The 15582-nt window shown below is 38.2% G+C and overlaps 1 protein-coding gene across 1 annotated transcript in view; it reads left to right on the forward strand.

The window, feature by feature from the left end:
* Positions 1–15582, forward strand: part of cacna1ha (calcium channel, voltage-dependent, T type, alpha 1H subunit a) — a 163047-nt gene that overhangs the window by 73292 nt on the left and 74173 nt on the right. The window contains exons 3-6 of the mRNA XM_059347414.1: positions 869–1002; positions 2296–2393; positions 10614–10773; positions 15111–15423. Coding sequence (XP_059203397.1) covers positions 869–1002; positions 2296–2393; positions 10614–10773; positions 15111–15423 — 705 coding nt within the window. The remainder of the gene's footprint in view (positions 1–868; positions 1003–2295; positions 2394–10613; positions 10774–15110; positions 15424–15582) is intronic.

A 15582-nucleotide genomic window follows, 5' to 3' on the forward strand; every position in this document is an offset into this window, starting at 1 on the left:
GGAAATTATGCCGCCATTGCAATTGGGGCATACCTATTGTTGCTTTGTGTAATGAGCATGCATGAGAAACAAGAGATAATACTCAGCAGCAACTCCACCTCATTCACTGCCTGTATATGAGTCAAATTTAAGTTTTGCCATATAGCACCTTTGGTCGTGCACCAGAAATATGTTAAATAGGTATCAAATATGTATAAATATAGACATTATTAGCTTCTTTTGTTCAGCTATTGTTTTGCTAATACTACCAAAGTAAAATAAGCACAATACACAAGGTCAGAATCTTCTCCTCTGGTATTTGACATGTCGTAGGTCTTATCTTTAGCGCCACCAACTTGCTCAGCGAGGACTTGGTTTTTTTTTTTTTTTGTGTGGACAGAGATATCGCAATTAAAGTGTTTTTTTTTTGCACCAGCCTACCCCTTTCACATTCTATTGACAGGAAGAGCAACAGTAATCCAAATTCCAATTTGTAAACAAATGGTAATGAAAACAGCTTTCATTCTGTTTCTTGTCTCTTTTGTTTCAGCATGCTTTTACAGCAGAACAGTGTTGATTCTTGGCGCACTGAGATGTGCTCATTATATTCAAATACAGACATTATTTTTTGCTGTGGTAGATGTCTAATTAATTGAGACATAGCCATGCTAAGCCAGAGCCATTCCCTGCTGGGATGAGACTAACTAATGGAGACAAGAATTTCTTTTCAGACAACATCGTCTGGCACTTCAGCAGCTTCTTTCAAAATGAGACTCCATATTGATGAGGAAACTTAACAAGGACTTGACCTTTTTCTTTTTACTAGATGCTCCATTTCCTCTTGTTTTTATTGTTGTAATTCTGTCTGTATCTATCTGTTTTTCTCCAGGCATTGGACGACTGTATCTTTGCTTTCTTTGCTGTGGAAATGATCATCAAGATGGTGGCCCTGGGAATTTTCGGCCCCAATTGTTACCTTGGCGACAAGTGGAACCAGCTTGACTTCGTCATCGTCATGGCAGGGTTGGTATCCTGCAATGCTTTTTTGCTCATGCCCACAAATTGCTCATGATAAAGTAAACAAACCAACGGATGTGATCTCTCACACAGAAGCAGGCACACATACGAACAGTTTCAGAGTAAATATGGGTACACAGCTCATATATGATATAGGCCCATGTGTTAATGTGTTTAAAAACCTGTTTGTCCTCACAATATCACTATGTCATTATCAAAATACAAGTGTCTCTTATGGTAGGTGTTCTGTTTTCTGGCTTTATTTCACCCTATCAAGGGTAACAAGGGTGCAGTGTGAATGTATGACATCATATATCCACATCAGGTCTCAACACGCAATAATGCTGCAGCTGAACCATTTATACTTTAGTACATACTAAAGTATAAATACTATAAAGTATAAATACTAGTACATTTAGTGCATACTTTACTCATCTACTTGATTGACTGAAAAATGATCAGCATATTGATACTTGATTCATCTGTAAAGTAATTTTTCATGCACAACTCACACAAAATAATTTTTCCCCCTTTTAAATATAGACATCTGTGTTTATATGATATAAAACCGAATATATTTGTGCTTTAAACTGACAAAACAAGAGATTAAAAGACATCACCTTGGACTTTAATAAACCTGGATGGACATTTTTACCTTTTTTCTGACATAGACTAAACGATTTATCTAGGAAATAATCAGCAGATTAATTGGAATAAGGAAAATAATCATTAGCTGCAGCCCTAATATTAAAATGGGCCTCTAATGGCACCGTATAATCAGGTTGAAAACACCAGTCAGATAAGCTCTCCTTCCTCAGAGATAAGAGGTATTCAGTACAATACTTACCAGTCTTGAACCTTGAAAATGCACTGATCAGTAACCAAGACATGGAGACTTGAGGAGTGCAAGCTGCACTCCCAGACTAAAGTCTGGGACTAGTATATAGGTTGAGTTGAGGGCAGGACCCAATCAGCAGCAGACATTCCTTTAAATACTCCCACGCTCCGAGGGCTTAGCCGGTATGACCACACACACACACACACACACACACACACACACACACACACACAATCACAGACCATGACTGTTTCCCTCTGCCTTCTTGTCGCATTTATGACGTTTGGGTGCTGAAATATAGACCATAAAGAGGGGAAGGAACTTTTGACTCCATGTAATTAAATGTCATATGTACAGTAATTACGTGGGTAGCTGCCATTGTAAGCATTATTATATTTTGATGTTGTTGTTGTACAGAAGTAAAACTCTCTCTTCCTACCTTTCTCTGTCCCCGTCCCCAGGGTGATGGAGTATTCTCTGGATAACCATAACGCCAGTCTGTCAGCTATCCGTACCGTCCGAGTGCTCAGACCACTGCGGGCCATCAACAGAGTACCAAGTAAGTCAATGTTTGAACCTTTGCAGGGATGCTTTTTTTATCCGGATTTGCATGATGGTTTAACTACACTACTGGTCAAAAGTTTTAGAACACACCAACTTTTCCAGAATTGAATTGAAAATTATGCAGTTTAATGTCTCAGTGTACTCTGAAATGAATGCACATTTGCAACATTTCAAATTCTTTATTGAGCATGATAGTGTTTTGAAAGTAAAAAAAAGATTCAAAATCACATTTTATGTTGGACTTAAGGACTAAAAAAAAGACACAAAATGACCAAAAAAAGACACAAAATGACTAAAAAAAGAAACAAAATGACCAAAAGAAGACACAAAATGACTTACAAAGACATGAAAATAATTTAAAAAAATGGACAAAATAGCCCAAGACTCCATAGAGTTAAGTTGTTAACCCATTTCTTGTTCCCTGAAAAAGGCCTACTTGTATAATTCTGAAATGTACATTATCTTTCAGTTTTGGTTAAGCTTACCTTTTTTATTTACCTCTGGCAGTTCACCACTTACCTTCTTCCTGTTTACCTGTTCATTTGACTTGAACTGCTTGAATTTCAATAAAAAACTGGAAAAATTGGGGTGTTCTAAAACTTTTGACCGGTAGTGTACCTCTATTAACGACAAGCTACTATTTATCTACCTGTGGACATTTGCTTTATTATTATTTTTCATGAGCAAATCATAATTAACTGCTGCCCAGTGCTTCCTTTCCTGACAATATCTTCACTAAAAAAGACCACGCCAATATAGATTTGAGTTCAGAAAAGTTTAAAGCAAATTGAGTGCCATGATGATGTAGGAGGGGAGGATGGAGGTACTGGATGAAGCCATGAGGGTCGAAGAATAAAGGGATGAGGGTGGATGAGGGACGGGGAAGATGAGGCGAAGGGATGTGGTCAGGTTTGTAGGCGGATGGATGGTCGAGTGACAATGATACGGTGTCTGCTGAAGGCAGAGAGACAGAAGGGAACCAAGGGAGTCGAGAATCTGAGAGGAGGATGCAGATCGTGCCCCCAGTGGTTCCTGTAATCAAATAGAGAGAGAGAATGGAGAGGTAAAAGAAAAAAGAAAAGGGGGATTTTGGGTCGTGCTTAAGTAGCCTACTTTTTTTTATTCCCGAACATTGTTTAATAAAACTACAGTTATTGTAATATACACACAGCACAGGTACACTGTAAGACTTTGCTGTAAATTTACAGTCAAATTCTAACAGTAACTTGCTGTATTATGATTGTACAGTATATTGCTGTGAAAACAATGCATTGTGGGAGTTATCATGATTGCTCAGGCATTCCAACGGTCAAAATTATATATTTTTTTCAGGAATTTACTGTTTTCAGCTGAGCATGTCAGGAAAATAAAGTCATTATTTTCGAAAAGAAGACAAGTTTTATTTTATTTCTTTTTTGTCTGGGCTGAAATAATCACAATGTGTTGTTTTTCCAGTAATCCTAATATAGAGTTTAAATGGATTAGTTGTAACATAATTTAGAGTTAAACATTTAAATGTCACGCTATTTCTTTTTTCTTCGTTAAGAGACCTATATTTCTATAAAACAGTAGATGTACTGTAAATTTTACAGTAACTTAGTGGCGAAAATGCTGCCAGTAATTTACTGTAATTTTACAGTAAAAAGCTTTACAGTGTAGGTTAAATTATATAAATTTTACTTCACATTATATTTATTTTTCCATTCTCCTACACACCTGAGGAACATGATTCATGATTCTATGCTGTGTAATGTTAGCCACCTGTTATCATTCAACAATGCAGTGCTATGAAAGCAAAACCACAATGAAAAAGCTGAATGTTTCGGTGTCTGCATTCTCACTACTTACCGGTGAGTTGACCGATGATCCAGGACTTGATGTTTGCTTTAATCTCACTTCCAGAGGTGGTACTGAGCCAGCGCTGAGGGAGAACTTGCACATAGTTTGTCATTTTCCTAAAAGCTCTGTGACAGAGGTGGCCATGAATCTACAACTAAAGAGGATCACTAGACAACGGTGTCATAACAACGTACAACATTATTAACCAGCATACATTAGGAAGGCTGCCAAGATGTTTTTCAAGTTAAGGCTGCCAGTATCGGTAGCCATTTTATTCACTAAACCTCTCTGAAACAGGTTCATACAATGGGTTATAAAAAGGTAGCCCCGGGTTCTCCAAGTCCAGTTTAAGACTTTTTAAGACTTTTTTTTATACCTCTTCGAACAAGGTTAAATGCCAAATTTAAGGCCATACTGGCAAAAGAATGAAGGATATAATGAAAAATCGGGGTAGATTTTAAGCATGAATAAAACATATTATAATAATCACATTTAATACACAATGGCTGTTATTTTTTTCAGTTTGTTATCTTGTGCCTTGAAGCTAGACGTTCCACTAGCTAGCTTCTTAAGCTAACTCTGCGGCAGTTGACCTTAGCCACAGTTAGCTAACGGTTTTAAACTAATACACTGACAAGATAATACTATCGTATAACATCCAAATCACATTATATATATAACATTACAGACACATAAATACTGTATTCATCACATTACCGTTTTTATTTTGTTCCTATGAAATTCCTACAAGAAGTAAAATTAACACTTTTTGCAATTAAACATTTTTTACTTTTAATTCCTCATCTTGGTAAAAATGCATTGCTTTTTTGGTCCTGGATACCCCTGTGTATCCTGTTTAAACCTTTCTTTCTTGGTCTACATAGCTATTTCAGACTGATGTTAACCTGTTTTGTATTTTTACACATAAAAACTGATTTATTGTTTATAAAATGCAACCCATTTTAAAAAAAAATCAATCCTAACAACATTGGAGAACGCATGAGAGAATTATTGGAACCTGACAGGTGTTTGTGCTACACTGACGAAGTATGTTGTCAGGGTTACAGATGTCTGCAGCGAGCTAAATGACTGTGTGTGTGTGTGTGTGTGTGTGTGAGTGTGTGCATGTGTGCGTGTGTGTGTGAGAATGATGACCCCAGAAATAAGCCCGTTGTTAGCATGTGACACAGTATGACCCAAGATTCATCCACGTAAATGATGACGTTATGTGCGTGTGCGAGTGTGTGTGAGTGTGTGTGTATGAATGCTTTGGGCACCGTAGATAACCCAAACACAATCACAAAGCATGGCAGGTTGTCTGTTTCTCTCAAGCTATCATCACAAACAGTCTCACACACAGGGACACACACACACACATTCACTGTAGTGTTCTATCTCTGCGAGGACTGAAAATTTAACATTAACTTTAACCTTATCGCTAAGCCAACAGTAGCCCCGAGAAGTAATCTCCACAGCCGTGGACGAGGTGAAGTGAAACTTGTATTATTGTAACAAGTTTTCAGTTTCTCCCTGAGGGATCTGACACAGGGAGGTAGATGGAGAGAAGAAAGAGGGCGAGAATTACAATGAGAGCTATTACTTGGGGCTGGAATCTCAAGGTCAGCGTGGATACAAACAGACACAAATATACCCCAAAGGCTACAGACTCGTACATTCACAGGTACACACAAAGACACCCTGAGGTTGTTTGACACCAGCTCACTTCCCTTAATTTTTCCTCTCTCTTAAACACTCCATCTAATCTTTTGTTTTCTTTTGCTTTGTCATCAGAGACTGAGTGTTTGTGGGTGCGAGCCAGCCGGGCTAGCAGCCAGGCTAAAGTTTTTCTCTCCATACTTACCGTCTCTGTTTGTCTCGAACTATTCTGCGATCGCTCCGTCTCTCTGTTTGTCTTTCTGCCTAAGTGGATGGGAAGTATTCGTTGTTAGACAGAATGTTTAATGTGTTTTTGTGCTGTAGCCCAGATACAGTGAGCAGCAGTCTCTGGGCTCCACAACATTTTTTTTGTGAGCACAGAAAAAACTACAGCTCCTATGAAAAGAACTACAAGTGGCTACTTTCGTCATTGTTACTTTGATATTTGGCAGTATCCATAAGACCAAAGATAGTTTATGAAGATAGACAGCTCCCCAGAAGTGAAGCCAAAACATCTCAATTGCCCCCTGGTGGCTGGCTGCAGTATAGGTCATAAACCCAGCCCTCTGCATGCATATGGGACATTGGCCAAACTAAAAACTGTAGTTACATGTTAATTTTGGTGGTTTTTGGTCATTTTGAGGCTGCTCTTTATAAGGTCATGTATGTTCCTGCATTGTTGCAGTTCATGCAGTTTAGGTACATTTAGTTATTTAATGCGATAAAAAGGGGGTTACATCACTCACAGCTGTGATTGATACATGATTAGTCGGGCAGGTGTATACCCAGAAGTTATATATGGGGTCTATTGAGAATTTGCCTATGGGATTTGTAAGCACTCTTTGGCAAATACACTAACATATTTTGTTCATCAGGATAATCTAATGAAATTTGAAGCGTTAATGAAGCTGTTGAAAGTAAATAAGCTAACATTATGCTATCACGGTTTGACTGAACTAGCTAACTACCGTTATGCTTCAGACAGTCTCCGACAAGCTATAGAGCAGTTTTGACAAGCTAGCGAAACCGTAGCCTAATAAATTGTTTATTAACCTAATCTACAATCTACTAGAGCACTGAAAAGTGAGTGAGAAAGTTGTTATTTATTAACATATTTTATGTTGTATAACAAAAAGCGAACATCTCTCAAGCTTGTGTTAACCACAGACCTCGTTTCTGGCATCTAACCACCAACCCATTGAAATCCTCATTGGGTTTTTAGAGATAGACCCCAGGTCATTAAAATGCTGACTTAGCCGATCACTACTGTGCTGACTCTGGCTCCAAATGACATCACCAGTGTACCCATATACAGGATATTTTGGCTTCACTTTTGTACAATGATAGGAATTGAAGACACGCTGTCCATTCCATCCCGAAGATGAGCATATTTTGTCCCCTTTAATGTTTTGTCCACAGAAGACAATATAACCCAGCTACTGCTAAACTCAGCCACCACTATTCTACATTATACACCAAAACACTATTATTTGCTGCTTATTCATAGATACCATCACCCGTTTATTATTGTGTTCTGCTATGACTGGATTAAATTCCTGGACAGTGTGGTTGGATAAAGGCCATTTGTTCATCATGGCTGTCTGCTCTTCTTCCAATGAAAATGATTTCACATTAACATATTTAATTACTCCCAGATCTAATCTAAGAGGCTGTTTTATTAGAAGACTGGACTTTATTACAAGATCTTCTCATAGATTAATGCCTGAGTCCAAAAGCCTACCTCTTTCCACAATATATCAAAGGAAAACATCTGGACTTTCTTCCAATATTTTCATATTTGTCGCTGTCTTTTTACAACATTATCCCGATCGCTTCTTTAAATAATGTTTATAATGGCAATATAAATGTATTATTTCCCTTAAATCCAGCCCTTTGAAAACTTTATTTATCCCCATGGCATGACTCTGTGGATAGGTTGCCTTTCTCTGTTTCAAGTGGTCTCAGTGAATCTGCCACTTGTGCGTCATTAGATTGCATTAGTTTAATTAAACCTACTCGAATGCATTGTAACTCTGGGAGTGAACCCAGTGTCAATCTAGGTTTAAATCTCTTTGTTTTTTCTTACCCCGTCTGCATTGTTTTAGGCAATGAAATTGAGTCTATTGCTGAATCACATCTCTGTACCCAAAATGGTGAAACCATTAGTATTCTGCTTAGGGGATGTCAATGCTGTGAGATGTTTGTGTTTGATCAGATTTCACTGCACACAGATGCCTCTATAGTAAGGCATCTGTGTGCTGTTTACTTAGTGTGTGCATGTGTACATTTCCATGTGCTGTGTTCACAGCAGACAGCAATATCCTAGAGTCTCTGGAGTATTGCTGTCTACCTCAAGCATGCACACAGACATATTCCATCTTCTAACAAATATGTATTGTCAGGGTACGTGTAAGGTTTTCTTGTTTTGCTCGCTTTTTGTGAGAAGGTGGAAAAAAAGCAAAAGAGTAAAGGCAGTTGAAGGATGCAAAAGCCACATATGTTTAAAGTGGTAAATCTCAGTCAGAACACAGGATAATATGAGACAGATTGGTGATGAGACAATGATTTAAACTGGACATTTCATTGATTTTATGGTTTCTATTCCACCCCAAAGCCATGACCCCATCTCATTAGAGCTCTGGTTTGATGGATTGACCCGCACCTGCCTTGCTGTCACATATCTCACAAAAACACATTACAGCACATGCAACTCTAGATCTGCAGCTGATCCATGATCAGTAAATCTAAAAGAAAGGATAGATGGTTGAATGGACAGTCTGATGAATGAAGATGGATTTAGAGTTGACTTTTTCTCATTTTCACTATCCTATATACATTGTAAAGATCAAAGCAAAAGGCCATCATAGGAGATTTCATGCTGTAGCACTATGCAGAAGATATGTTCTATACAGCAACTTTGTGGCTGTGAGTGCATATAGAAGCACATACGGGTAAACTCTAATAGAAAGACGATGCATACTAAATGCTGATGAGTCATCCCCGCTGAACGGCAGTAAGTACTTCACAGTGTAACAACATAAAAAATCTACCATTAGAAAACTTTCTGTGGTTGTAAACAAGGGGTGGAGGGGATGGAATAATATCCACATATTGCTCATCTGTGCGTCCAAATATGAAAATATAACAAGTGATAATCATGTGGAAAATTGTATGACTTTTATTTTAGTCAAACTTCGACTTATTGAAAGTGTATTTATTATTGATAATAATTTTGATTAAAAAAAACAAGTAGCAACCTCCTGAGCTGAAGAATTAAGCCAATATGGAAGTGGCGAAAACTGCAGTTCCTCAATTGGCCACTTGAGGCTGGCTCCAAACGCGTGAGAGTCTTCATAGACTAAAATTTACAACTTTACAGCATAAATAAACAGTTTTTAATTAAAATAACCGCAAAAAATATTTTTCAGGAAGTCCCATTGAGATTCAGAATCTCTTTTTCAAGAGAGACTTGGCTGAAATAGTACAAAGCATCACCATAGTCAATTACAGATAAAAAAAAAAGTGGCTTCAACAAGTTTCTTCTTAGCACTGTAAGTAAAGCAGGATTTGTTTCGGAAATAAAACCCAAGCTTTTTTTATAGCTAATTTTTCAGTTTATGACAACTGCAAGGCCAGGGTGGATTTTTAAGACATCGTAAATTATATAAGGCTTAAAAATAATTGAGAGCATAGTGGCCACTTGATTGACAGGTGGGAGCCCTCCTCAGATCACCCATGCTGCACCTCTATGCACATTTTTTGTTTAGCCGGGTGGTAAGCACTGCCAAGATGGCAACAGTTGGAGCCAACCACATTGAGCTTAATTGAAGACTAAACTGAACAATGAAAAAATCCCAAAATTTAATGCGGGTTAGTTTTGTGCTGTTTAGCCCACATTGACAACTGTAAAAATCCAAAGCAAACCAGAGCACTTGTTTTTTAACCTCTCACCAAATGATAATAGATTCAGGGAAACTGTTTTCCTGCAGTGGCACAGTGCAAACTAACCTGGAAATAAGGTTCTGGAGACTTCAGCAGATTTAATTTGAAGTATCACTGCCACTTTTAAAATTATTAGTGACAATTTGGAATTGCCATATTGTAAGTGTGGTCATTGTGACAAGGCTGCAATATATGTGAAAGGGGACAGAACACATTGTGAGGGACATCAGGGATGAGATTCCTGACTCTGCTGACACTGAACACATCTGACAACTGGAGATGGATGCTGAACGCATGTGGTTAGGTAATACTGGCCACAGGGAAGCTGTGAATTCAAATCCCAGAGGATGAAATAATGTCAAACTGTCACATTCAGTATTGTCACCACTTGTAATTTTATTGGCTGCGGGGATGAAGTCGTTGGTTCCGAGTTCACAGATCAATAGAGGCTGTCAGGTTTTGCGGTAACTAGAGGGCTAGTAAAACGCTAGCTGGTGCATCACATTCAAACTCAGTTGTCATGTATGTAATTAAAAGAAAAAACATCATATTTGCTAAAACTGTCACTTTATCCTTACAGTACACTATAACCTTCTCAAGACGGATAAACTGTGGTGCTTCTTATGTCATTTGCAAGAATCCACCATGCCTGAATGAAAACACAAATGTTATAAGTTATTTTTCTTAAAATGATGTCTATTAAAGTGACCTCCTGAACCTTTTTAAAGTGGTGAAAATGATTATTTCTGATGGGATCTTTTTTTGTGTCCCGCTATAGGTATGAGGATCTTGGTGACCCTGCTCTTGGACACCCTGCCCATGCTGGGAAATGTCCTTCTCCTCTGCTTCTTTGTCTTTTTCATCTTTGGCATTGTGGGAGTCCAGTTGTGGGCGGGGCTACTGCGTAACCGCTGCTTCGTGAGAAAAGACATCAGCAGGTAAGTCATTTTGGCTCATGTATTTGCATTCCCTATTTTCCTTCTAGGCTGGAACTCCCTGGGATATTTCCTCTTCAAGACCATGCTCACATATAAATTAGATTTGACGGACAAAGCAGTTTGGTGAGAATGGAAAAAGATTTTAGTTATTTCTCTAGACAAAGCAAAGATAAATTAAAAATACAGACTGCTTCGGTAGAAGTTGCAATCAATTTTTAATTTCCCCCAAACAGAAAAAGTCTCTCTACCCTGCTTTGCAAGTGCTGTTCTTCTCATCCATATGGTGACCAGCACCGCCTCCAGCAAGCACACATGAAATCTTCAAACACACTCAGCTCATTTAACTCAAACATGATTTTTCTTTTCTCTGCCCCTTCCCTCTCTCCTTCTGTTAACATCTTTCTTTTTCTCCCTCTGCTTCTCCCTTTTTGCTCGCTCTTGTTAGAGTTTGTGTTGAGTTGTCATGTGGTGTATCAGTCAGCTGTTGCCTGTAGCAAAAATACAGAAATTGTAACTTGTTAGAGTACACAAACTGCATAGCGCCCTCAGGATGGAAACCAACGTATGGCTTCACACACATACAGGGACAAGCAAGGAGAGAAAGACAGAGAGATAAATATAGAGGTTGGGAAAGGTAAGGCTGCAGTCTCATCCCAATGTTATTTATTATCTGTATGTGTACAATGAACTTACCTTTAAAATAAATCACTAATGCACCAGTTTTGAAACAACTCCTCCTCTTTGCAGATTATGTTCTCATGTTTTAAGATCCAATCCAAACCAATCCACTTTATTTGTATAGCATGTTTATAGCAAACACAGGGTTTTCAAAGTGCTGCACAAAAACACAATACATAGGTAACACAATAAAAGCACAACAAAAAAGATAAGTAGACAATAAAACAATAGAATACAATAAGATAAAATAGAATAAAAAATTGAATAAAAAAAACAATAAATGAAATGCACTGCCCGCACAAAAAAATCATAATATCAACACTCTATGTGGTGTTAAAAGCCAACTAGAAGAGTTGGGTTTTAAGAAGAGATTTAAAATGAGACAGTGAGGAGGCCTGTCTAATGTGCAGCGGCAATTCATTCCAAAGTTTTGGAGCTGCAATGGCAAAAAAAAATGGGTCAAAGAGGTGCTACCAAAGACCACAACCTCAGTCTTTTTTCATTAAAACTTAAAATATTTGAAGACACCCGTACATACAAGCTTTAATATCCTGTAAGCACCTTCGAAGTGGGTCAACAGAGAAAGGTTTTTTGAGGGGGACATAGATTTGGCTGTCATCCACATAACAGTGATAAGAAATTCCATCTTTTCTGAGAAAGGAACGAAGTGGGAGTAGATAGAGGGAGAAAAGAAGAGGGCCAAGCATAGAGCCCTGCTGGACCCCACTTGAGAGAGGAGCAGTGGAGGACACAAAGTCACCGAGGCTGACACAGAAAGTCCGATGTGACATGACAAAAGTAAAGTTTGATTATATTACAAAATATATGATGATGTGACTATAAACCCAAATACAACTTTACAAATCTATAATTATAATTTTCCAGATAAGGCCCATAGCCCAAGAAAACAAAAATATTTTGTTGGTGGATGGAGAATCAGCATAACAGGAAATTAATAAACAGAAAGCAACATTTCAAACTCTTGGGAATGAAATTTTGAACAGTTCCAAATAGATTTAAAAATCAATCTTTGTTTTTACCAAATTGACAAAATAGAAAATGACATCGTGTCTGACTGAAAATGGAGAAAACGCTTGGTCTGACAGGGTGCAGACTTGGAGAAAATGTCCAAGGACAACACAAGGACAAAAACCCGGGCTCCCACATGTGTCTTATCCTGTGATAAATAAAATGTATTAAAAAAAGACAGGTAACAGACAAACAACCACTATCTCCCACACAGTCCGTCCTACACATTCACAGACAGAAGAAAGATCACCAATTTAGCTGTAGGGATTGAAATTATGCAAAAGAGAAAAAAGAAAATCTCATTCCGTGTCCACAACCTCAGGAAGCCAAAAATGTCACTGAGCCATCCTTGAACTAATTCTGTTTTGATGTAATGGTACAAATTGTACCAGAGTTAATGTTGCTGAGTCCTTCCTGTGTGTGAGAGAGAAAGTCAGAAAGAGAACAGCAGCTTAATATTTCATAACCAAGGCAGCTGTGTTTTCTCTCACAGAACAAATGCCTGTCTGACCTCAAGTTGAATATAAATCCTGAATATCAGTGGTGAAGTATATTGACTCAAGTACTGTGCTTAAGTAATATATTGAGGTACTTGTTCTTTAATGAGTTTGTCAGATGTATGCTACTTTGTATTTCTACTCCACAAGGTTAATATTGTACTTTTTATTTCACTGCATTTATTTGATAACTTAAGTTACTAGTTACAGATTCTCAATGATAACACAAAATACATTCCATAAATAAATTATAATGTATTACTATAGGCTGATCCCCAAAGAAAATCTTCCCAGTAGTACAACATTAAAACAATAAACACATTAATGTATCCACTAATTATAATCCAGTGCAGAGTAGATGAACCCCCTCAGTGTAGCCAGGATTCTCAACGGATCGCCGTAGTGCCACCACGTGAAACTGCTATGACATCACCTTCAACACAACACTGGCTAGATCTTTGGGTAATACCATTTTTATTAAATTATGGGCCCAATTAATAAAAAGATTGCGGTCACTATAGACAGCTTACCATGTTGGGTTAATGTGATTTTGTGAATTTTGTGTGCAATGGTAGTGTCTATGATGTGAATATTTATTGTATATAAGTAGTTAATATGCTGTTATCCCAATGATGCAAACAAGGAATAATACATTTATTGATATAATAAGTCTTTAAAGAACAACAGATTTTTTGCAGCACTCAGTGCTTGGGCCCTAATAATTACCTTTAAAATGAAATGAGTGAACAAAGTGTGATCAGTCAGTCAGTCAGTCAGTCAGTCAGTCACATACACACCATTTTGTAGGGCTGACAGTTTGTCCCATGTCACTGACAATTCTCTCTGTCCAATCAGTGGTGTGCAGTGTTTTAATTCCACCCTCTAGTTTTGGCTCAGCTCACATGGAACCTCGACCGAGGTGGTACAAAAAAAAAAGGTACTATCCACAACTTTTGCTCATGAAAAGCCAAAAAGGAGCGAGTTCAGTCATGCAGTACCACGCTGTGAAAAGCTATAAACAGGACAGCAGCAGAGGGGGAAAAGGACAGGAGTGGCAGGAACATAATTAGAGTCAATCACTAGACAGTCTGGTATAAAGTAAGATCCTTAATAAAACTGGTGGCTCCCACTACTGCTTCAATAGTGTCACTCTGCATAAAGGCACTCTCTGTTGTGAAGGGCTCTTCACTTTAAAGGGGAGTGTAAAAATAAGCAGGTAAACTGTGGGATGCACTCATCCCTTTTTACCATGGGTAGGAAACAGCTGTCACCATAGAATAGCTGCCTCGCTTCCTCTGCTTTTGAGTTGCTATGTGCTATTTCACTTTAAATACAAAATAACCCCACAATAATATGTTGTTTTTAAGATAGGTGGAATTTTTCTTTCGAGTCGAAGGGTGCAAACCAAATGTATGAATCAAATGAATAGAGTGGTAGATAAGTGAGGACAAAAATGTAGTGGAACTGGGAACTCCTGTCTATATTGTACAACTGACTCATGCCGAGAATCAACTACAAACAGGATTGACCAAACAAAAAGACAGAAGGTGCATCCGTTCCATTACTCTGCATTACGTTATGTTGTTCAGATGATTTATGATGAGGCTGGAAATCACTGATTAAGATTCTTCGGGAGAAGAGAACACACAGTGTAGATACAGTGTGAAAATAGTGTGGGAGTAGTAGTTGGTCGTTGTCGGAGAAGGTGTTCAAAGACAACATCTGTGATTGGATGGGTGCCTATTTAATAAACTCAATGATGTATTCGCTCTCATTAATTACACAAGAAGTGCAAGCAGTATTTTGGCATTTTCTGAGAAAGCAAACGGATTCTTATCTATTGCAGTCAAGGTCATGTGGAGGATTTGTGTATTATCTCCACACAAGCACTTAAACTTTAATTTAGGCAAGGACTAACCCATTCCTGAATAAATACAAATTAGTATCAGACTTAGATTAACTGATTGTCTGAGTTCTAATCACAAATATATTCTGTTGTCCTATAATGTGAAACTGGTTTAGTCCTTAAACTTGCAACAATGACAATTTTGCATCACCTTAAAGCAAATTTAACCACAATTAATGCATGATAACAATGTGGCCATTTCTTTTTCTTTTACTTTTCCCATCCAGGATTTACAACATGTCCGAAAAGACTTACTACATGTCTGAAGAAGGTGAAGATAGCCCATTCATCTGCTCTGCGCCCCGGGAGAACGGGATGCTGCGATGCAGCAGTGTGCCACCAAACACAGAAGCCGGGGCCGAGTGCACTTTGCCCGCTCCCTTTGGGAGTCCAGCTGTGTTTGGAATGGGTTGGGCCAGTGGTAACAGCTGTGTTAACTGGAACCAATACTTCAATGAGTGTCGCGCTGGGGACCACAACCCTCACAAGGGAGCTGTCAACTTTGACAATATCGGCTACGCCTGGATAGCCATATTCCAGGTAAGAAGGGGTGAATGTGGAGTTTGGAGAGCAGAGTGTTAATGATTTAGTACAGGATTTTATTTTGGAGAGGAGTTTAACACCAGGCTGAAAATCCCACTTTGGTTAAAAGTTTCGGTAACGCTTTATATTAAGGTCCTTGTAATAACCATTAATTAA

This window comes from Centropristis striata, chromosome 13 (assembly GCF_030273125.1).
Source record: "Centropristis striata isolate RG_2023a ecotype Rhode Island chromosome 13, C.striata_1.0, whole genome shotgun sequence".
Classification (NCBI taxonomy): domain Eukaryota; kingdom Metazoa; phylum Chordata; class Actinopteri; order Perciformes; family Serranidae; genus Centropristis; species Centropristis striata.